This window comes from Lithobates pipiens, unplaced genomic scaffold (assembly GCF_037356315.1).
Source record: "Lithobates pipiens isolate NorthernLeopardFrog02 unplaced genomic scaffold, aLitPip1_a1.2 Scaffold_3, whole genome shotgun sequence".
Taxonomy (NCBI): Eukaryota; Metazoa; Chordata; class Amphibia; order Anura; family Ranidae; genus Lithobates; species Lithobates pipiens.
Genome location: NW_027507790.1, coordinates 101,561,915 through 101,586,593, shown reverse-complemented (window position 1 = coordinate 101,586,593; position 24,679 = coordinate 101,561,915). Strand labels below are relative to the sequence as shown.

General features: G+C 43.0%; 1 protein-coding gene across 1 annotated transcript in view; it reads right to left on the bottom strand.

Annotated features, from left to right (window-relative positions):
• Positions 1-24,679, bottom strand: part of LOC143941236 (uncharacterized) — an 84,934-nt gene that overhangs the window by 48,643 nt on the left and 11,612 nt on the right. The window contains exons 5-10 of the mRNA XM_077463284.1: positions 18,624-18,798; positions 14,958-15,050; positions 13,704-13,796; positions 5,980-6,092; positions 352-487; positions 60-230 (exon numbers count right to left, since the gene is read on the bottom strand). Coding sequence (XP_077319410.1) covers positions 60-230; positions 352-487; positions 5,980-6,092; positions 13,704-13,796; positions 14,958-15,050; positions 18,624-18,798 — 781 coding nt within the window. The remainder of the gene's footprint in view (positions 1-59; positions 231-351; positions 488-5,979; positions 6,093-13,703; positions 13,797-14,957; positions 15,051-18,623; positions 18,799-24,679) is intronic.

The window sequence follows — 24,679 nt, the reverse complement described above, 5'->3', positions numbered from 1 at the left end:
AATGTCAGATTTTGTATGATGTCCATTCTGAAGCCTATCTGCTGATTCTATGACCTCACCTCTTGTAGTTTCTCTATCTTGGCTCTGGCTGTCCTCTGCTCAGAGAACAGTTCTGATTTGATGTTGTTGAGCTGTCGTTCCAGTTCCTGGCGCTCCATAAATGAAATGCTGCCCTCCATGTGCCTAATGCGAGCTTTTAACTCCTCCCGTTCCGTAGTTAAGGAGGAGATCTTGTTGAAAGAAATGCAATAACAATTTGTGATTTGAGTATTAGGAAGATTTCATTCACATTATATTAAGTTACAAAGAAGAAAAGTACAAATATTATTTTTCTCTATTTTAAGACTGCACCTCATACTGAAAGCTTGTTATCTGACCGCTGTGTGTGCTGGAACATTGCTGCCGTATAGATTCTAGTTCCAGCTCTAGTTCTTGAAGTTCCTTCATGCATTCACTGCGTTTGTATTCCAGGATCACCAACTCTCTCCTGCAGTGCAGCATATAAAATGGTATATTATTCTTTATAGATAAAAAGTAAACATTTTCTATAGTACAGTACATACATACTAAAACATGAGCGAGAAGGTAAAGGGGGCACTTCTTGAAGCAGAATGGACAGTCAATCAATAAATCAAATGCATTCCTTTTGCATTTGATTATCCATTAATGCAAAAGGAAGAGAGAGAAGCGCCAAGCCAATCCTTTAAACAGCTTAGGAATTTATTCAGTATATAAGTATAAAACAACACTAAAAACTTGTGTGAAGAATGTTGGACACTTGCAGCGTGCTAGAGCGGGTGGGAGCTTCCACGTGCAGTATCACAGGAGCACAGGAGGACCGCCAGAAAGTCTCTATTGAGGGATCCACGACGCAGCTGGAGCTTCGATAAGCCTCATGGAGATGTCAGCTGTGTGTCTCTGGGTGGGAGTGGTCCAGAGACACCCAGCCAACGTCTCCATGAGGCTTATCGAGGCTCCAGCTGCGGCTAACATACGGCGCTTGTGGAATCCTCAATAAAGCCTTTCCGGCGGTCCTCCTGTGTTCCTTGCACGTGGGAGCTCCCACCTGCTCTAGCACTGTGCAAGTGCTCCAACATTTTTCACGCAAGTCTTTAGTATTGCTTTATACTTATATACTGAATAAATTCCTAAGCTGTTTAAAGGATTGGCTTGGCGCTTCTCTCTCCTCCTTTTGCTTTCCTTTTGTTCACAGTGATCGGATTCCCCAACCCGCGCCTGAAGCAGCCTCGCTCCCTTTACAGCCTCCATTTAGAGACTTTTTTAAAGACGAATTTTTAGGGGTTCAGAACTTTCAATCCACTCACCATTCACATGGTTGCAGCCTCATGTATCAGCATGCACAAGGCCACCTTTAATATTGATTGGACCCTGGGCAAACATTTTCTTGCCCCCCCATGCAATATTGCTCTCCACCTGCTCAGAGTCTACAACAAATGGCAGCTAGACTAAAAATCGGTTTACTGAATTAGATCAGGCAGCGATTGTGATTGGTTGCCAGAAGTTACAGTGTATCACTACTGCTCATTGACTGGCTGCTAGAGGGTTACAACACACATTATGGCTCACTGATTATTTACTAGAGGTTACAGCACACAACTTCTGCTTGTTGACTTCTGCTTGTTGATTGGTTGCTGGACATTACTGTACATCAACACTGCACACTGATTGGTTGCTAGAGGTTACTGGGCATCCTTACCACTCACCAATTTGTTGCTAGAGGTTACTGCACATTATTACTGCTTACTAATTGGTTTCTAGAGGTTACTGCATATCCTTACCGCTCAATGATTGGTTGCAAGAGGTCAGTGCATATCATTACTGCTCACTGATTGGTTGCTAAAGGTTATAGCACATCATCTCCTCACTGCCTGCACACCATGGACTGGGGAGGTGAGGGGACCCATCAATAGACAGAAAACTCCAATGTAATGGGAATTCACATTCACCACTAATGAAATGGGGCTTTACACTGACCACTAATGTATTAGGAGCATTCACAGGAACCACTACTGTAAGGAGGGGTTTACATTGACCACTAATGTAAGGGGGACTGTCACACTGGCCACTAGTGTAAATGAAAATATTGTACACCAAACCCCAATGTAATGAGAAGGTTTACTGACAGCTAATGTACCTCAGACATTTAGCCTGCTTTCACATTTGTGTGTGTCAGGAATGCATGCAAAATCGCTTTTCCTGACACCACAGAAACGTGCTGCCCTTTAGCAGATACACAGCAGTGCAATTAATTGTTAATAACACTCTCACACATCTGCTGAGATGTGCGTATTTACATCCACCAAAATTCACGGTGCTGTGGCACCATGTTATTTTGAAAAAGGGTTCTACCTCCAATTTGCTTACCTTTGCAGACCAGGCTGCCCCTTTAGCTTCTCAGTGGGCAGCATTCAGCAGAAGTGATGGTGGATATGACCTCAGGGGGGCATGATATACATATGAATGCTGACTATTTACATATCAATGTAGCTGGTCCACCGCTATTTACATATCAATGCAAGTTATTTATATGTAAACACATGGTCTGCGGGTCATCTGTACATGCCAATAGGCAGAGCTGAGCAGCATCAGTAACAACTTTACACTGAGATATTCAAAGGACAAGGGAATTTGAACTGGGATAGTTGGCAAGTATGAGGCAGCTGCTTTGGGCCCCACAGCAATGATGGGGCCCAGGGCGGATGGCCCTTTTGCCCTGCCATAAAGACGGCCCTGAGCATGCAGATTACGTCGTTTTAAACTTTAATATTTTTCATCAGATGGTTTAGTGATGAACATTGTACCAGTATTGTGTATGTGTTTCCTCCTAATGCAATTATCCAGTAATGAATGCTTAGGGGAAATGGGGACAAATGAGAGCTTCTAACGAAGTGGTAAGGAGGGCTATCCAAGTTAATTCATACTTTCTATGGCTTTATTTTGCAACACACCTAACATCTAAGACTAAGATTTAGAGGTGTGTATGCAGCAGAGGTATATTTTGCTCATCAGACTCTGGACTCAAAGAGTCCCTCCTCTGCATATAACAATGCTGATCCCACTTTTGACAGTGGATGTCAGCAAAGCCACCACTCTCTAATAGAGTAATCAGTATTACTGGTCTCCATACAACCTGACATGCCCCCTCAGCCCACTGCCCTGGGGCTCCCCTAGATTCTGCTGTAAAGCTACAGTTGGGTAGGAGCGGTTTTGCTTAGTCACTATAAAGGTCATCATTTAATTGGGAAGGAGGAAATGTTTTCTTTAAAACAGCTGCTAGCACTTAAGCCTACACATGGGCTGAATGTTGGGTGGCATCACTGGTTCAATAGAAACCGGCCGACATTCAGCCGGTGTGTACGGCAGCCGGTGTGACAGAAACCGGCCCTTTGGTCATGACTGAAAAAGGTCTGCTGTACAACTCTCTATGAGTGCTCTCAGCCAATGGACGCCCCCATATCAGAACACAACAGAACAGCAGGGGAGATCTCTATATTATCACCAGATAGTTAGCACAAGGGCTCCTACCTTAGCTGTCAGGTTTTTTTTCATTTAGCCCCCAGGGTTGAATGAGAAAAAAACTAGTAGTATGTACTAGGATTTAGGGCCAGTTCACATCAGCACACGCATTATGGTCTATTTGCTGTTCTACCACATGAAAACACTGCGCCCGAGGCACGTGTCCCTTTAGCCCCCTTTGTCCCTGCATGTAATAATCTGTAAAAATGTATCATGGCATGAAAGATAGTCTGCCCTTAAAATGTATGTAAACCCTAACCTAACAATTAACTTCTTTTATTTTCTCGCTTTTGGTCTGCTAAATATACCATTGAAAGCATTTGGGTATATCTGTCCAATAACTGCAAAAATACCTGCTGATCCTTTCAAGGATTCATTGTTTTTTAATTTGCTGTAGTGAGCTGGCAGTAAAGTACTTCTGTTGCACTTAAATCTCACACAGTCTTATCAGCCCTGCCCTGTCTAGGTTACCTCTGTCAACTACAAAACACCTTCTCTTATGTGATGCAGTTGTGGAGAGAAGGAAGTGATTTGTAGTCCAAACTAATAGAAATACTCTTATGCCGCATACACAAGATCGTAATTTCGGCCCGCAAAAGACAGATGAGAGTTTTTCGTCGGAAAATGCAACCGCGTGTATGCTCCATCGGTCTTTTGCTGGCCGAATTCCAGCCAGCAAAAGATTGAGAGCATACTCTCAATTTTTCGTTAAGGAAAAGTTCGTAGCCGAAAATGTGATCGTGTGTAGCAATTCGACATGCAAAATTCCTACGCGTTCTCAGAAACAATTCAACGCATGCTCGGAAGCTCGGAAGCATTGAACTTTATTTTCTAGGCTCGTCGTAGTGTTGTACATCACTGCGTTCTTGATGGTCGTAATTTCAGCGAACTTTTGCATGACCGTGAGTATGCAAGGCAAACTTGAGCGGAATCCCATCGGAAAAGCTGTCATTTCTTTTTCTGACGAGAATTCCGATCGTGTGTATGCGGCATTATGCCGCGTACACACAGTCGGGTTTTCCGACGGGAAATGTTGGATGGGAGCTTGTTGTCAGAAAGTCCGACTGTGTGTATGCTCCATTGAACATTTGCTGTCGGAATTTCCGCCCACAAATCTTTGAGTGCAGGTTCTCAAATTTTCCGTCAACAAAACGTTATTGTCGGAAAGTCCAATCGTGTGTACACAAGTCCGACGCAAAAAAAGTTCACGCTTCCTTGGAATCAAGCAGAAAGCTATTGAACTGGCTATTGAACTTCCTTTTTCTCGGCTCGTTTGTCTTGTACGTCAAAGCATTCCCACTTTCGGAATTTTGGGCCAACATTTGAGTGACCGTGTGTATACAAGACAAGTTTGAGCCATCAACCTTCAAACAAAAATCCACGTCCGATCGTGTGTACGGGGCTTTACTCTAGACCAGTGATGGCGAACCTTGGCACCCCAGATGTTTTGGAACTACATTTCCCATGATGCTAAAGCACTCTGCAGTGTATTCGAGCATCATGGTAAATGTAGTTCCAAAACATCTGGGGTGCCAAGGTTCGCCATCACTGCTCCAGGGTGAAAACGATGCTTCTCCATGGATACAGTACAGTGAATGAGCATCGTCACCCTAAGACAGGAGGCGTGTTACTGGCAGGATTACCATGCACGTTGTGACCCTGTGACAAGAAGTGTATTACTGACAGAATCACCAGACGAAAATAAAAGTAAAAATGTAAGAAAGTCTAAAGACTGGTATTACATTTATGTTCTTGGGGCTTGGATACACGTTAAATGACACTATTATATGACATGAATGGAGGGGAGTGTATATACATACATTCATTGTAAGAAGGATTCAGGAGATTAGTTATTGTAGGGGTGACGTGGGTCCCTGTGCAGGGGCGGACTGACCATTGGGCCACTCGGGCACTGCCCGAGGGCCCCTAGCTGCCAGGGGGCCCCATCAGGGTTACCAGCCTCAGTAAAACCAGGGACAGTATGTAAAAATTTGTGTTTTTTTTTTACATCTGTCTCTGAAATGTCCCTTACTGACATCCTTTTGGTCTAAAAATCCCAAGATTATAGCTGCCCCACCTCTCCAGTACCTTCTCAGCCAATAGAAACATGTCTGTGTATACTGTGTGATTGTATACTGTGTGTGTATACTGTGTGGCCCCATAATCTCTGATTGCCTGGGGGCCCCATAATCTCCTATTGCCCAGGGGCCCCATGAGTTGTCAGTCTGCCCCTGTCCCTGTGTTAATTCACAGGTCAGTTATTTTCATTTTATAAATTGTACCTTTCATATACTGTATAAACGGCTTTCTTTTATGAGCCTGTTCATTGCCTGATACAGGAATTCCCTAAATAATGGACAATACAGAATATAGGGTCGGGGGCATGTGTCCTTGGCACCTGATGGTGAGGAGAATATAGTGTATGTGCGGGAACATTATTACCTGAAGTCCTCTTCTGTGATTTGACTTTCCCTCAGATGTGTCTCCATTTTCACGACTTCTTTCTGAGTCTTTTCTAGCAAATCACGCAGGGATTCCAGCTCATTATAAGCTTCCTATCACAAAGAAGATACATAGTAAGAATAAGGTTCTGTGTGTCATAATGTGACGCAAGATGAATTATACAAATTTTACAATCTCAAAATTATTTGTATTATATGCCTCATATAATTCCGTGTGTGATAAAGAAAATGTGGTAGGAGAGAAAATGGAGGCTGCCATGGCTGATCCCTTCTTTTGAAAATGCTAGATGCCTGGCTGTCATGCTGACCTGCTTGCTTTATTACCAGTGTACAGATAGGAAATTCTAAATTTCCTTTAAATTGGTTGTAAACCCTTTCACTACAGGTAAGCCTATAATAAGGCTTACCTGTAGCTACCGTGGATATCTGCTAAACCTGCACCGTTTAGGAGATATCCCCTGTACCAGCATGTGCCAACCTCATCGGGACATGCGCACTGAGGCAATGGCTCATTCGTGCCGTCGCTTCAGCTGACATGCCATTACCGGCTGCTCCCGGGATTGATGTCATCGCAGCTCCGGCCACTTACAGCGCCAGAGCCCGCGATACCCGGAAATAACTCCGGGAGACATGACGCCGGTCAGAGCAATGTGCCGTGCAGGGGGCTTCGATCTAAGATGAGTATTTGATAATGAGCTAGTATGCTATGCATACTAGCTCATTATGCCTTTGTCTTGCAGTTTTCTTTTGTTTATTTTTTGCGGATTTACAACCACTTTGAAAGTGAGGCAACAAGCATCTTTGAGAACAAGATTAGCAATGGCAGAACCAATATTTTTCTGATGACAGGTTCACTTTAAACTGTCCATAAATATTAAATATGCATAACCTGATCTGCCCAATAAGAAGCTGCATGTGTACTACCAGTATACAACCTCTGCAGGCACAGCTTGGCCCACTGTTCTCAGGAAAAGAATCTCAGTTCATAGCCGTTGTTCCCCTAAAATGGTATTGCACTTGGCTGAAATAATTGTTAATGTTTAGGTTATCCTCAGTCCGCATATAAATTATGAGACAGTCAGATTTTGACATGTATATCATCACTATGAGCAGGTTTAAACGAAAAGGTTATATTAAAGTGGCTGTAAACCTGATTTATGAAATTTGAGCTGGGCACATATCTGCAGTGTTTTGTTATCTCTCCTCAAAGCACTAAGTCCCGTGCCTGTCTCCTCCTGCTCTGTTCTTCCTATATCAGCATGAAAGCTTCTGATAAGTTCCAGTAAACTGTGACAAAACCAGCTGAAATTTGTGTCAGAGTGGGTGCTCTAAATAGATTAGCAGAGAGCTGGTCTTGTCACAGCACAGCTCTGCAAGCCTCTGCCTATGTGGTGGTGGGGGGGGGGGAGGGCGTTCCTCTCCTCCAATCAGTTGTCTCACAGTGTATGGCAAGAATCCACACCCACAGGTGATTCAGGAAAAGAAAATTCTAACAGGGTGCACTTTCTAAACAGAATATAAATGTGAAAACAGCAGATATACATGAAAAACTTATGTAGGGAGATTTGTTTCATCTCTGTGTATCATCTGAGACTGTTCACTTCACTGGGTATATGTGAGGGTTTCCATTCACTTTATTAACCACTTGCCTACAGGGCACTTACACCCCCTTCCTGCCCAGGCCATTTTTCAGCTTTCAATGGTGTTGCAAATTGAATGACAATTGCATGGTCATGCTACAGTGTACCCAGATGACATTTTTATAATTTTCTTTACACAAATAGAGCTTTGTATTGGTGTTATTTAACCACTTCCCGACCAGCGCACGACGATGTACGTCGACAGAATGGCATGGGCAGGCATATTGGCGTACAGGTACGTCCAATATTCAATGCCGCCCTGCCATCGGGAGCGCGCCGCCGGCGGCACGCTCCCGCGCTGGTCGGGACCCCCGTGAGTCCAGTCACGGGACCCGCGGACTCGATCGCCGCGGGCATCCCCGCAAACGTCTCACGGGGCGGCCGAATGGAGGAAATGCCGAGTAAACAGCATTTCTCCATTCTGCCTAGCAACTAGTGACGCTGATCTCTGCTCCATGTGATTGGAGCAGAGATCAGTGTTCACTAAATGAAAGCCCAACCCCCCCACAGTTAGTAACACACCCCTAGGAACACTTAACCCCTACACTGCCACCCACTGGTTAACCCCTTCACTGCCAGTGTCATTTACACAGGAATCACTGCATTTATATAGCAGTGATTGCTGTATAAATGACAATGGTCCCAAAAATGTGTCAAAAATGTCCGATGGGTCCCCCACAATGTCGCAGTCACAATAAAAATCGCTGATCGCTGCCATTACTAGTAAAAAAAAAAATAATAAAAAATTATTAATAAAAATGCTGTAAAACTATCCCTATTTTGTAAACGCTATAACTTTTGCGCAAACCAATCAATAATCGCTTATTGCGATTTTTTTTACCAAAAATATGTAGAAGAATACGTATCGGCCTAAACTGAGGGAAAAAATTTTTTTTTATATATTTTTGGGGGATATTTATTATAACAAAAAGTAAAAAATAATGCGTTTTTTTCAAAATTGTCGCTCTATTTTTGTTTATAGCGCAAAGAAATAAAAACCGCAGGGGTGATCAAATACCACCAAAAGAAAGCTCTATTTGTGGGAAAAAAAGGACGTCAATTTTGTTTGGGAGCCACGTCGCACGACCGCGCAATTGTCAGTTAAAGCGACGCAGTGCCGAATCGCAAAAAGTGGTCTGGTCTTTGACCAGCAAATTGGTCCGGTCTGAAAGTGGTTAATCACAGCTGGGTTTTTTATTTTTTACAAAAAAAAAAAATTTTGAAAAACATTTTTTTAACTTAGTTTCTATCAGTAGGTTTTGTAACTAAGTAATTTTTCTTCTTCACTGATGTGTGCTGATGAGGCGACACTAATGGGCACTGATAGGCTGAACTGGTGGGCATTGATGAGGTGGCACATATGAGCACTGATGGATGGCACTGATAAGCACTGATAGGCAGCACTGTTAGGTGGCACTGATGGGCACTAACAAGTGGTACTGGTGGGCACTGATAGGCAGCATGGATAGGCAGTACAGATGGGCGGCAGTGATGGGCATTGATGGGTAGCACTGATAGGCAGCCGTGATAGCCACTACTGACCGGTATCGTTAATGGGCACTGATTGGTGGCACTTGTGGGCAGTGGTGGGCACTGATTGCTGCCACTGGTAGGCACTGATTTCTGGCACTGATTGGTGACACTGTTGGTGCTATATTGCAATCAGGGCACTGATGATCAGTGCCCTGATTACATGCCTGGATGTCCCCCTGCGTGGGGATGCCGCTGATTGGCTCTCCTTGCCACACACTCTGTCAGTGTGAGGCGAGGAGCGCCGATTACCGGCATCCCCGGGTTCGCATGTTTACATGTGACCAGCTGTGATTGGACATGACCGATCATATGGTTAAAGAGCCGCGGACGCAGCTCTTTACAGAGATCGGGGTCATGCCGTGTCCTAGCAACACTGCACAGCCGTAATCGCCTTGCTGCACGCCCCCGCGGGGGCACGCAAGAGCCTTGCTGCACGCCCCCGCGGGGGCACGCAAGAGCGGCCATTCTGAATGAACGCTGTCATTTGACGGTGGGCGGGCAGCAACTGGTTAATAGAAATATTGTACTCAGCTCTTGCTTTAACTCAGTGTTAATTTTGACGTCAACTTTAATCATAGTCTTTTAACTAAAATGCCATTTTCGTTTTATTCATATTTCAGCCGACTAAAATCTCCAGTACATTTTAGTAGATTAAAATCATTTTACTCGACTAAAACCGTAATAGGTTCAGTTAAATTGTGCATTATTGCATAATGCATTATTTAAGCATTTCTCTAGAATTTTCAAACTAATTATATACTCCTGGAGTAAAAAATCATATGACATTATTATTTACGGTATTAAGGTTTGAACAAACTACCCAGACACAAATTTAGCCCTTAACTTATAACATATATAACAACGGCTAAATCTGTGTCTGTAGTGCATATTCAAACCTTAACCACTAGACAACCAAATAATCAAATACCACCAAAAGAAAGCTCTATTTGTAGGAATAAAAGGACATCAGTTTTGTTTGGGTACAGCATTGCATGACCGCACAATTGTCAGTTGAAGCGACGCAGTGCCGTATCGCAAAAAATGGCCTGGTCATTAAGGGGGAAAATTCTTCCAGAGCTGAAGTGGTTAAAGAGGAGGTCCAGGCTTCTTCAGGAAAAATGAAAAGTCAGCAGCTGCAAATACTGTAGCTGCTGACTGTAGCAAGCTGCTGGCTGAGGGACACCCAAAGGAGGGAGGGGCTAGGAGCAGCGAAGAGGGACCCCAGAAGAGGAGGATCCGGGCTGCTCTGTGCAAAACCAACTGCATAGAGGAAGTAAGTATAACATGTTTGTTTTTTATTTTTTAACCGCTTCCCGACCATGTCACGCAGATATACTGCAGCACAACCGCTCTCCTGGGCGAAATCCCATACGGATATGTCCTACCCTTTTTCGGCCACCAGAGGATGCTCTGGTGGAGCTTGCTGCACGGTGGGGGACCCGATTCACGTGGCAGGTGGGCACGATCGCCGCAGTCCACACGCAATCACGTACACGAGTGCCAGCATGGGGATTTGTGTGTGTAAACACACAAATGCCTGTACTGTCAGAGGAGAGGAACCATATCGTTTGTTCTTACTAAGTAGGAAAAACAATATATGTCTCCTCTCCTAGTCAATCCTATCCCCATACTGTTAGAACACACTGAGGGAACACAGAATGAACCCCTTGATTTCCCCCTAGTGTTAACCCCTTCCCTGCCAGTGAAATTTACACAGTAATCCGTGCATTTTTAAAGCACTGATCGCTGTATAAATGGTCCCAAAAAAGGGTCAAAAGTCTCTGATTCGTCCATCGCAATACCGCTAAAAATCACAGATCATCGCCATTACTAATAGAAAAAAAAATAATAATAAAAATGCCATAAATCTTTCCCATAGTTTGCAGATGCTATAACTTTTGCGCAAAACAATCAATATACACTTATTGCGATTTTTGTTTACCAACAAATATGTAGAAGCATATATATTGCCCTAAACTGCTGAAGAAATTTGTTTTTTCTTTTTAATTGGGGGGATATTTATTATAGCAAAAAGTTAAAAATTATATTGTTTTTTTTTCAAAATTGTCGTTCTTTTTTTGTTTATAGCGCAAAAAATAAAACCCGCTGAGGTGATGAAATACCACCAAAAGAAAGCTCTATTTGTGGGAAATAAGGATGCAAATTTTGTTTGGGTACAGTGTTGAAAGACCATGCAATTGTCAGCTAAAGCAATGCAGTGCCGAACTGGTCAGGAAGGGGGTAAAATCTTCCAGGGCTGAAGTGGTTAAATGGGCCTTTACAATCACTTTAATATTAGGAAACGGACCTGTCCAGGAATCCAGTGGTGTCTTCACCTCAGCTGATTTTTCCATTGGCTCTGGGGTGCTGCCACCACCACTGCTTGTAAGCGAGAGCCTTGTGGCTTCACAGCCAGTCCCCTGCTGCGCATGCGCTAAGCGTGCTGCACTTTGTGAATGGCCCGGTGACTGGGGGAGGAGGAAGGGGGATCATCCGGGAGTGGGAGCAGGTACCGGCATTTGCAAAAGATTACATTGTAAAACAACCCATTCTGTTTAAAATTGAAATGAAAGTCAAACTATTTGCGTATAGATATTAAGAAAACATAAATACGTTTTCTTCCCTTTTTTTTTATAAGTGATCACGTTTCCTCTGCTCCCTCTGTTCTCAGCTGCATTTTAGCTGGTTTGCGGAGAAGCAACTGCACACTGATCTTCCCAGTGAATGACCTGCAGGGAGGGCATGTCAGGACAAGTCTAATTATTTGAGGAGGGCAGGCTGAATTCCCAGCACAGCTAGGGAACTGACTACGCTGTGCTTTTCTGCTTAGTGCGGTCAGTTATTAATGAGAAAGCAGAGGGACTGGCAGTAATACCAGGGATTTCACACAAAGGAAAGAATACAAAGATAACAGGATACTTTTTCATACAAGTACACAGTACAGCAGGCACATATCACGTATATGAAATGTTGGGGTAACAAACACTTTGCTACCATAAAATAATAACATGTTATTAGGTTATTACTCCAGGAGTATATAATGAGTTTGGAAATTCCAGAGAAATGCTTAAATAATGCATTACAATTTAACTAAACCCATTTGATTGATGACTAATGCCCCTTACACACGAGCGGAAATTCCACCAGCAAAAGTCCGATGAGAGCTTTTGGACTGTGTGTATGCTCCATCGTACGTTTGCTGGCGCTGTTCCAGCCAGCAAAAGATTGAGAGCATATTCTCTATTTTTCGGTCGGAAAAAGTTCAGATCAGAAATTCCGATCGTCTGTACCAATTCCGACACGCAAAATTCCTACGCATACTCGGAAACAATTTGACGCATGCTCGGAAGCACTGAACTTAATTTTCTTGTCTCGTTGTAGTGTTGCACGTCATGCGTTCTTGACGTTTCAAAGTTCCGAGAATTTTTGTGTAACCGTGTGTATGCAAACCAAGCTTGAGCTGAATTCCGTCGGAAAAACCATCCAAGATTTTTCAGACGGAAATTCCACTCGTATATACGGGGCATTAAATTATTTTGCTTTAGTTTCAGTTATGCCACGTACAAAGTCCGCCGGACCACATTACGCCGGACAATTCGATCATGTGTGGGCTCCAGCTGACTTTTTCAGCGTAAAGTCCGGCGGACTTAGAAAGTAGTTTTGACTCAAAATTTGTCCGACGGACTTGGCTTTCAGTGGACAATCCGTTTATCAGTGTGCTAGTGCGGCGGACTAAAGCCTTGTACACACGGTCGGAGAATCCGTCAGAATGTGTACTATCGGACCATGTCGTCGGATAATCCGACTGTGTGTGGTATGCATCGGACTGATTCCGTCCGAATCTCCGTCGGACCCAATTTTCCAACATGTTGGAAATATTTCCCGACCAACTGGGCCGGTCGGACCTAATTCGATCATGTGTAGAGCATTTTGATCGGACCAAGTGCCACGCATGCTCAGATCAAATTCCTACATAAAAGCTATTGGCTACTAACCTGAATGTAGTCCCATCGTAACGAAATTACGTCATCACGTTCTGAAAGATCGGATTTTTCGCCAACTTTGTCCAACCGTGTGTATGCAACAGTTTCGGACAAGATCCGACGGACAAAATCCGACAGACAAAATCCGACGGATTTGGTTGGCAAAATCTCCGACAGGTGTGTGTACAGGGGCTAAGAATGATGCATGCTCAGAAGCAAGTACGAGAAGAAAGCTATTGGCTACTGGCTATTGAACTTCCTTTTTTTAGTCCCGTCGTATGTGTTGTACGTCATCGCGTTAGAAATCTCCGGACTTTCGGAGTGTCTGTGTGTGGACAAGTCCGTTCGTTAGAAAGTCCGGCGGATTGTTTGCCGGACTAAGGCTGCCGGACAATTTGATCGTGTTAGTTTTAGTCGTATTTTAGTCATCTGAATTGTTTTAGTTGTATTTTAATCTTCTGAAATAATGTTAATTCCATTGATGGAAATATTTTAATCGACTAAATTACCACTGCTATAAATGTTATAAATGTGCATTCTGACAGAACCTTTTTTTGTTGCAGGGCATCATTTAAATGCTGATCAGCTTCTCGATACTGAGCCTTCCGCTGGGATATTCTCTCCTCCTCAAATGTTAATTCCTGTGAATGGCAGCAAACAGGAGAAGCAGATATCAATCTATGTAGGCTTCGTAGAACTAAGAAATCACTCACTCAAGACATATCTGTACCAGTTCTTTTACCCATGACCCACAGCAATATATTCCAATTTTCTGGATCTATAGCAAATAGTTATTATAAGGCGTATATAATATAAGCCTAATTTGCATGTTACAGTCAAGTGAATCATGAATACCAGTAAATTGGTTCTTAGTTAATGATAATAACCTTGTCAGTCTACCATGGTGGATTAGGTGGGGATATTCACTAACCATTTATTTGAGTTTGCTTAGTCATTTCTTATCAATCTAGATGTGGTCTATGCATTTTAATAAGAGCGGAGATTCTATGCCTGGTGTGCCAGGCTGTTTTAGAAGGGAAGACTATGGCCCGTAACTTAAAAAAAATAAAGGAAATTTCTTGTGGATCACTTGTGTGCAAGTTGGAAATGAAAAATATTTTTTTATCTGTCAATGAGCATAGGTATTTTGTACATAGCCTCCTGATAAATCAATTCCACACCATTGGGCCAACATCACAGACCTCCAGATCAATAACCTGCTCTATGGAGATACCTTTAATGCGTTAAAAATTGTAGATCTCAAAGTACATGATTTTAGCTACAGTATGTTTCTAAGCCCTTGTACACGCGGAAAATGTCCGATCGGACAGTGTTGTCGGATAATCCGACCGTGTGTGGGCTTCATCTGACTTTTTCCATCGGAATGTCCGACCAACAAAGTTTGAGAGCTGGATATCAAAATTTTCCGATAACATAATCCAATCGGACTTTGTCTGATCGTTTGTAGAGAATTCCGATCGGACAAAGTCCCAAGCATGCTCAGATCAAATTCCTAGACCAAAGCTATTGGCTACTAGCCTGAACATAGTCCCGTCGTAACTAAATAACGTTATCACGTTACGAACAATGGGATTTTCCGACAACTTTGTCCAACCGTGTGTATGCAACACCAGTTTCGGACAAAATCCGTCAGAAAAAAATCAGACGGATTTTGTTGTCGGAATGTCCGACTATGTGTACAAGGGCTTAGAGGCATGGTGGTTTGGGTATTGGATTTAATCAGTAAGGTTATCTACTGTATATCTGGTGGGTTGTTGATTACCCCATACATTTTTTCTTACCCGGCGAAGTTTGGCAACAGTTGCTTCCAGATTCTCCCGCTCTGCTAAAAGTTTTTCTATGATTCTCTTGTTCTGTACCTGTTCAGGCGAACACTGAAAAACAAAAGCAACAAGCAAAGCCTATAAAAGACAAACTCCAGCGAAAACAGAGTTACTCTCAGTGACCCCACCAGGGATTAGCATTTTTATCCCAGTGGCACCAGAACAAGGAATTTAGAGAAATAGGTGTCACTAGGGTTGGAAGACAGGCAGCAATAAAAACCTCAAAGATTTCAAACTTTCTCACTGTACTAAAAAGAAGTATATTTAGCTTCTGATAAGCATGTGCAAATAAGATAGAGGAGAGCTGCGCCAATAACAATGTGTATATTAGCATTAGTTAAAAACAATAGTCCATATAATTCAGTGCTCCAATGACACCTCAGTGACTCCACACATTGAAAAGAGTGCCCGACCACTGAATCAAAGGCCTGTTTACCAGATAGCAAGCAAAAAGGGCGTTTGGCTGTAACCCAGCCATGGCCTTTAGCTTGCAATGATGACCACTGGATACACACAGGAACCGGACCTTGTAGCTGACAACCCCCTAAGGTCCGGTTCACACTGGGGTAGCGCGACTTACAGCACGACTGCCTCAGGTGACTTGGACGCGACCACTGCAGCGACTTGTCCAGGTGGACATGGAACAGAGTTGGGGATATGTAATAACTATTTAATAAATATTAGAAATTCAGAAGGCTCCAACTGCATATCACTTTTGGGTGGACTTGCAATGGTTATTATTCCAGTCTTTGAGCCGGAGGTCTCCATTAAAAAAAAAAAACATCATGAGCCTCTTCTCATCCTGATGCTTTCTGCATATTACTTCATGCCTAATAAACTTATGATTATTACAATAACTATAATGACAATAATTGTGAAGATTTGCACACAAATTCTAGGAAACCATAGAAATAATTATAGACACATTACTGCGAGCTTCTAATTATACAGAATTATCTGCACTGACCTCGCTGACTGCAGCCATAAAGTCTTAGTACCATACCAGCAAATACTACATCTTTACGATTAAATCAGACCACACGATGGCCTATTTAGGACTGCCAGGTTTTGTGTCCCCCATAGACAGATTTTCCCTAACTTTATATCCTGGTGATTTGACAGGAAATCTCATAATTAACCACTTGCTTACTGGGCACTTAAACACCCTTCCTGCCCAGACCAATTTTCAGCTTTCGGTGCTCTCACACTTTGAAAGACAATTACTCAGTCATGCAACACTGTACCCAAATACATTTTTTGTCCTTTTCTTCCCCACAAATAGAGCTTTCTTTTGGTGGTATTTGATCACCTCTAGGGTTTTTATTTTTTGCGCTATAAATGAAAATGACAAAATTATGCAAATTATTAATTTTTCTTCATAAATTTTGGCCACAATTTATACTGCTACATATGTTTGGTAAAAATAACCCAAATTAGTGGATATTATTTGGTCTTTCTGAAAGTTAGAGAGTCTACAAGGTGTGGTGCGAATCATACAAAATTGATCACATCTGATGTACTGGTGGCCTATCTCATTTCTTGCGACCCGAACAAGTCAGGAAAGTACAAATACCCCCCAAATGACCCCTTTTTGGAAAGTAGACATTCCAAGGTATTTAGTAAGATGCATGGTGAGCTTTTTGATGTTGTAATTTTTTTCCCACAATTCTTTGCAAAATTAAGATTTATTATTTCTTTAATTTTGTTTCACAAAATTGTCATTGTAATAGGTTATTTCTCTCACATGGCATGTGTATACCACAAATGACACCCCAAAATTTTTTTGCTACTCCTCCTGAGTATTACAATACCACATGTGTGGGACTTTTTCACAGCCTGGCCACATAGAGAGGCCCAACATGCAGGGAGCGCCATCATGTGTTCTAGGAGCATAAATTACACATCTAACTTGTTGACTACCTATTACACTTTTGAAGGTCCTGGAGCACCAGGACAATGACATGTGACACTGATGACAGATGGCACTGATACGTGGCAATGATGACACGTGGCACTGATGACAGATGGCACTAATATGTGGCACTGATGACAGATGGCACTAATATGTGGCACTAATACGTGGCACAGATGACAGATGGCACTAATACGTGACACCGATGATGCGTGACACTGATGACAGATGGCACTGATAAGTGGCATTGATGACACGTGACACTGACAACAGATGGCACGTGACACTGACAGGTGGCACTGATGACAAATGGCACTGATACGTGGCACTGATGACAGATGGCACTAATATGTGGCACTGATGACACGTGGCACTGATGACAGATGGCACTTATAGGTGGCACTGATGACAGATGGCACTGGGGACAAATGGCACTGACAACAGGTGGCACTGGGGACAAATGGCACCAACAGGTGGCACTGGGGACAGATAGCACTAACAGGTGGCACTGGGGGCAGGTAGCACTGGGGAGGATGGCACTGGGGAGGATGGCACTGGGCGCGGATGGCACTGGGCGAGGATGGCACTTTTTTTTTCACTTACGGCCGCTGTAGCCGTTCATCTCTCCCTTCTCACACGCTGTCTGTGTGAGGAGGGAGAGCGGCGCTGAGAGATGATCTCATATGTTTACATATGAGATCATCTCTCATTGGATAGGCTGTGATTGGCCATTTACAGCGATCTGTGACTGGCTGTGTCTGAGGGACACGGCCAGCACAGAACTTCCCCGATGCGCACTCCCGGGAGCGCGCATTGCGGAAGTAAACAGGAGGACGTCCAGGGATGGCCTCCCGGCAGATAGCGTCCGCTCTGTAGCCGTCTTTCGGCTATAGGGCGGGCGCGAAGCGGTTAAAGGAAAAGCCACCTTTTATAGTGCTACAGAGACAAATGTCTCCCTTATTTCCCTTTCTTCCTGCTCTTATGTTAATAGTCCCTGGAACATCTTTTAAATGTGTGAACCAAGGTGCAATCACCAAAGCAAACCTATTTAGAGCCATTCAGAGCCAGTCAGACTTCTGACTGGCTCAAAATGGTTGAATACGGTTTGGTAGAGGAGGTCATGGTATTCAGGCATGTACTGGCCATTGGGACTACAGGGAGTTTCCCAGTGGACCGATGGCTCAGTGGGCCGGTTTGAGTGACAAAGTAATGGCTGTGCGGCTTGCCGTCAACTTCACGCAGTGATATGAGAAAGATGAGAAAAATACAGAAGAGATAATAATAAAAGAGGTTAGTGAGGACTCCTTATGTTACTTATGTTTTTTGCACGATTACGTATAGTTTTATATACTGTTTTTGTGCTTGTTTGCAAAATTAAAGTAGACTGGTCTGGATGAAGTCCAGGGCCAAATTTTTGTCCCAGTCCAGTCCTGATAGTATTTGAATAGAAAGTGGATCTGAGTGTGGCAGATGACACTTTTTATAAAGGTTTTATGCAGCCTGCCTTTTAGGACTTAGCAATAAACATTTTTCAGATATTATTCTCGAACATGCATTGGAAATGGCATAATCTTTCTTTTTTTGCACGTAAAGGAAAAATGTAGATGAAAATATTTCTAGTATCTGGTGATTACAATAAGAACCTACACACGCACTGCAAAGAAGACACCACAAAGTAAAAAATAAATCACATTATACAGTATCTGATATACCAAAAAATCACTAGTAGGTCCTCTAGCATTGCGATCTCTGGACAAATCAGTTGATTTAAGTGGACTTGAGCTCCACCGTTTCGGGCTTCCACTCCTCCATTCTCTTGAGGTGAAAGTTCTATCAAAGTCCTCTTCATCTTCATCATCAGTGGTAACCTTGCTAGAGCCAGTGTATCTGAAAGAAAATCCCATAGCTTTAAGGGAAAATACATTTAAATGTGTATCAAATGCTAAAGCAGAATAACAGGCTATATCTTTTACACACAATGATATTTGCCTTAATTTCACCAACACTAACCTTAACATTTCCCAGGTTATCTGGAACTGAGGTATGCCCTTATCTCTACAGAGTAACCTAACCATGCATGTGCAGACATTTCTTATACATGAATCTTTGCTTTGTCTATGCAAGGTAAAGCAAGGTATTCACTTAACTGCCATCTTCACAGCTGACCATACTACCTTACCCAGACTCTTTTGCTGCTCTGTTCCACCAACGTGAACAAAAATAAATATTCTATGTTTCTGTGTATGGGGAGTACAGTAGGTGACTCACTGCCCTTCCTACCAAACGACATTGTGATTACTTGGCAATAGGTCACATAGGCACCTAGTAATTGTAAAGATTTACACAAATTCTAGGAAACCATAGAAACAATTATGATCAGAAATAGGAAGAAATGAAGGCCACTCGTACAAATGTCTCTATAGGGAGATTTATTTTACTTCTTGCTCTTGTGTCAATAGTAGAATTTGATTTACTCCCCTTCCTCCCACATGACAGTGTGGCTGCTTTGTGATATGTCACTTAGGCACCTAATGTTGCCACATGGAAGCTTCAACAAGGAAAGACTGGGCTGGGGACTCCCTAAACCCAGGGTAAATAAAATATGTTGGTGATTGGTGGCTATGTGGAGAGACTGTCCACCAGCCCACAAACAAAGTATGAAAGTATGAAGTATAAAATAATTTATGTTGTTGGGTGAAGATCAGACCTCAGTCTGAGTAAGGCATAGTACAAATATGTTGGTGGTTGGTGGCCCTGAGTGTGGATAGTTTAAATTCAAACTTTAAGGAGAGTGGCACCTAGTACAAATAAAATACATTTGTGGCTAGAAGCTCTGACTGGGGATATTAAACCATTCAGACCTCAGGCAGCCTGGGCCCTAGAACAAATAACAGTATATCCAGTGAGGGCAAAAAGTATTTGATCCCCTGCTGATTTTGTACCTTTGCCAACTGACAAAGAAATGATCAGTCTATAATTTTAATGGTAGGGTTATTTTGATACCCTATCAATCAGCAAGATTTCTGGCTCCCAGGTTTCTTCTATACTGGTAACAAGCTGAGATTAAGAGCACTCTCTTAAAAGGGAGTGCTCCTAATTTCAGTTTGTTACCTGTATAAAAGACACCTGTCCACAGAAGCAATCAATCATATTCCAATCTCTCCACCATGGTCAAGACCAAAGAGCTGTCCAAGATTGTCAGGGACAAGATGGTGGACCTATACAAGGCTGGAATGGGCCTGGGATGCTTTTGTAGTGTGTTTTGAATCATTGTCCATCTGTACTGTGAAGCGCTGTCCAATCAACTTTGCTGCATTTGGCTGAATCTGAGCTGACAGTATATCTCTAAACACTTCAGAATTCATCCTGCTGCTTCTATCTTCTATCACATCATCAATAAACACCAATGGCCATGCATGCCCATGCCATCACATTGCCTCCACCATGTTTTACAGATGACATTGTGTGCTTTGGATCATGAGCTGTTCCAAGCCTTCGCCACATTTTTTTCTTCCCATCATTTTGGTTCAGATTAGTCTTAGTTCCATCTGTCCAAAGAATGCTTTTCCAAAACTGGTCTGGCTTTTTTAGATGTTTTTTGGGAAAATCTAATCTGGCTTTCATATTCTTCAGGCTTATCAATGGTTTTCACCTTTGGTGAATCCTCAGTTTTTTCTCTCGTAAAGTCTTCTCTTGATTGTAGACTTTGATAATGATACGCCCACCTCCTGAAGAGTGTCCTTCACTTGTCTGGATATCGTGAATGGGTTTTTTCTTTACCATAGAGAGAATCCTGCGATCTTCTACCACTGTTGTCTTCTGTGGACGTCCAGGCCTTTTTTATTCCTGAGCTCACCAGTGCATATTTCTTTACTTGCACCAAACTGTTGATTTGACCACTCCTAATGTTGCTGCTATCTCGCTGATGGATTTGTTTCCTTTTTGAAGCCTTACGCTGGCCTGTTTCACTTGCATGGACAGCTCCTTTGAATACACGATGTAGGTTCACAGCAATAGAGTCCAAATGCAAATACCACACTTAAGCTGGTCATACACCTATAGATTATCTGCAGATTTTCTATGGTTTGTATTAGCATGCCCCCACTCTGGATGAAGGAAAACAGGGGCACCTTTAGAAAACAGGATTGTTAATCTGGGGGGAGGCGAGTGTTAGACGGACTAGCAGTTTTAGATACACTAACAAATTGAAGCTGAACTCTAGCTAACACTTTACAAATAGTTACAGCAAAAGTTCTTTCCTTTTTGGGATAAAGGTTTTACATGAATAAATAAATGCTGATCATTATAAGCACCCCTGTCAGTAGTAAATGCTCTGTCTCAACCCCGTAACTGCTATGTCTACAGGATATCTTCAGCTTTTGAAAAACAAAAGATTTACTGGCAGGATCACTAGGTAAAAATAGGAAAGAAAGCCTAAGAAGAAAAGTAATACAGCCACCACATTTAAGAACTGGTAGGTTGCAATATAATAAATGTTTGCTGTTGGGTTTAACACCACTTTAAGTAAAACATTGTATTCTGTGTACTTGTTCTGGGTTATTGAAAAAAAATAATGAACCCAGCAACTCAGGTTGTTAGGAAAGGTCAGCAATGACAGCTTACATGTTTCTCAAAGCACAGATTTCCTTTATTTCCTACAGATAATCAATTTTTTTCCTGGTACCATTTTTTTGAAATATGTGAGAAGTAAGAATAACTGTAATGATCCCACGCAGGGGATATGAGCAGTAAGCATAACATGGTATGACTTAATAATATACAATGGGAACATGTTTGGTAGAAAGAACTGTCGAACATCGACAACTCTCTGGCCAAGGCCGGCCGGGGGTTAACATAGGATGACTGAGCTTAATTTCTCAGAAGTTGGGGTGTGGAGTAGTCCACAAAAATTTCGGAAAAACTTGGATCAAGGTCATAGGAGCAAATATAAAAAAAAAAGAAAAAAAAGAAAGGGGGGGGGGGAACAGATGGCAAAGCAGGGACACAAGAGATGAGAAGGAAAAAGAGGTGCAGAAAAGGTAAGAAGAGGTTTCCCCCAAGGCGGGGGGCAGACTAGGTCAGAGAGAGAGGCCTAGGGTAGTCGGATGCAAAGTAGGAAGAGCATAGGACCACCATGGGCCCCATACCTTAAGGAATTTGGTGTGGGAGTCATGGAGAATACTAGACATCTGCTAATTAATCATGAGAGTCGTTAAGATGCTCTTCACCTCTGCAAATGAGACAGCTGGCCTCTTCCAGGCCCTTGCTATTGCACGCTTCGCAGCGATAAACAAATAGGTGGCCAATTTCTGCTGATAGGAGAAGAGTCCCTGGATTGGGCAGTGGAGTAAGGCTAACTTGGCACATGGAACAGAGTAAACATAAGACCAAATACCCTTGACCAGAATCCCACTAAACGGGGGCAGGACCACCAGATATGAAGTTAATTTCCACGCTGACCACAGCCTCTGAAGCATCTATCACTGTAGGATGGGTTGAATTTGGTAATACGGGTTGGAACCCAGTACCAACGGAGGAATACCTTTATAGGCTGCCTCTAGGGCAGCCGCGTTAAAGGAAAATTTTGCAATATTAGACTAAGCTTTGCTCCAATATGCCAAATCAATGAGGGATAAGTCCTGCTCCCATATGGGGACATAAAATAAGGAGGTTGGAGTAAATCAAAGATATGGTACCAGGAGATCCTGGAGAGTGTTGGCATGTTTGCTCAGAGACTGTTTCTGATATGGAAAAGCATCATTGCGTCTGAGAGAGGAAATCCTGTGTCGTAACTGGAGATAGCGGAATAATTCCACTGGGGGAGCTTCATGAGTCTCTTTGATTGAAGCCCACGAGGGGAAGGTGCGGGTTCCAAGAAAATGTCAGACCTGAGAGAATCCATGGACTGGCCACCAGAAAAAACCATGATGTTGTTCTAAGTCGGGGAGAAACATAGGGTTATTTAAGAGGGGGAGGAGCAGAAGGGACAGGGACATGAGCCCACTAGAGTACCAAACCGATCCCAAAGCTTCAAGCTATGAGCCATGAGAGGGCTGAGTGTGGGGGGGACGCATTTGAGTAGGAAGTCATAAGAGGGCAGAAATGGGGACTGGTGCACAGTTGGAGTTTTCCAGGAGAACCCAGAATGGAATAGAAGGAAAGAAAAGGAGAGAAGCCTTTTCTGGAGAAGACACAAGAAAAATGAAGGGACCCGAACCAGTAGAGTCTGGAAGAAGTATAAGATCTTCGGAAGGACCGTCATATTGATGGTATGGATGCAGCCAATCCAAGACAAGGTGGGGAACCGGCAAGTTGTTATGAGCACCGTGATGGTACGTAATAGGGGATAGTAGTTAGCAAAAAAAAAGAGGAGTAAGATGGAGTCGGCTTAATACCCAAATATTCTAAAGTGGGGTCGGTCCAGCGGTACAGGAAGGTGGATTGGAGATGAGTAACCAGGGAACCTGGAAGGGTAATATTCAGCACAGTGGTTTTGTGGGGATTAATCTGGAGCCCTGAGATGGTGGCAAAGCAGGTCAGGGGGCAATGTAGATTGAGTAAGGAGAAAATTGGCTTAGTAAGGTTCAAAAGAAAATCATCAGCAAACATTTACCTTGTAACATTGGACTGCGTATGGGGTTCCATTGATATTTGGGTCAGCTCTAAGGGCCATGGCCAGAGGTTCAAGGGCAAGGATAAAGAGAACAGGAGACAGGGAGCAACCCTGCCATGTTCCTTTGGAGATAGGGAATGGGGGCGATAAGCAGCCCACATAGCAGATGGTGGCCAAAGGGGAAGAGCAGAGTATGGTCAGCCAGGTGAGAACCAAGTTTCGAAAGCCCCACTGTTGAAGCACATAGCGTAAGTAGTCCCACGAGAGGGAGTCACATGAGAGGGAGTCGAAAGTTTTGTATATGTCAAGTGAGAGAAGAAATCCTGGGATTTTGCAGTGGTGTAACAGGGAAATCAGGTGATCCACCTTCCGAACATTGTCCCCTGCCATTGTCCCCTGCATGGTCCCTGTGGATCAGAGAATGTAGCTATTTATTAATGTGAGAACACAGGATCTTGCCCAATAGTTTCATATTCTCATTCAGCAGAGAAATAGGGCAGAAGGCTTGTGGGTCATGGGCTTCCACAATGGTTTTCAGAATCATGGATATGTGTGTAAGTGAGGACTCAGGGGAAGGCAGTGCTCCCTGTTTCATGCTATTAAAGTATGCTGTCAAATGGGGGAGCAGGAGGGAGGACATTTTTCGGTAATATAGGCCGGAGAAGCCATCTGAGCCCAGGGCCTTTGAAAGCCGAATGCCTTTGATGGCCTGGGCTACCTCCAGTTCAGAAATGTCTGCATTGAGGGCCGTTTGAGCCGCAGATGAAAAGGGGGGGGGGTGGGTGGAGGTAACGGATGAAGGCGTCTGCTAAATCAAAGGGGGGGGGGGGGATTTACTGTATAAAGTAGTCAGAAAATCAGCAAAGGCCACTGAGACTTTGGTCAGGTCAGAGGTGATGATCTATTTTTTTAATCAGATGAGACCTAAAACATAGACCTGCACCAATAAAGTAGTACTATTAAGCATGATAGCATCAAAATATGAAGCAACTATGGCTGTTCCCACACACATGCAAAAACAAGGTTTCTTTTTTTTCTTGAACAATACATTTTTATTGAAAGTTATTAATTAACAATACAAATTGTCATTTACTTTAGTTATATGTATCCAACATAGTTCCATTGATTTAAAAAGGTTTTGCGTAAGTATATAAT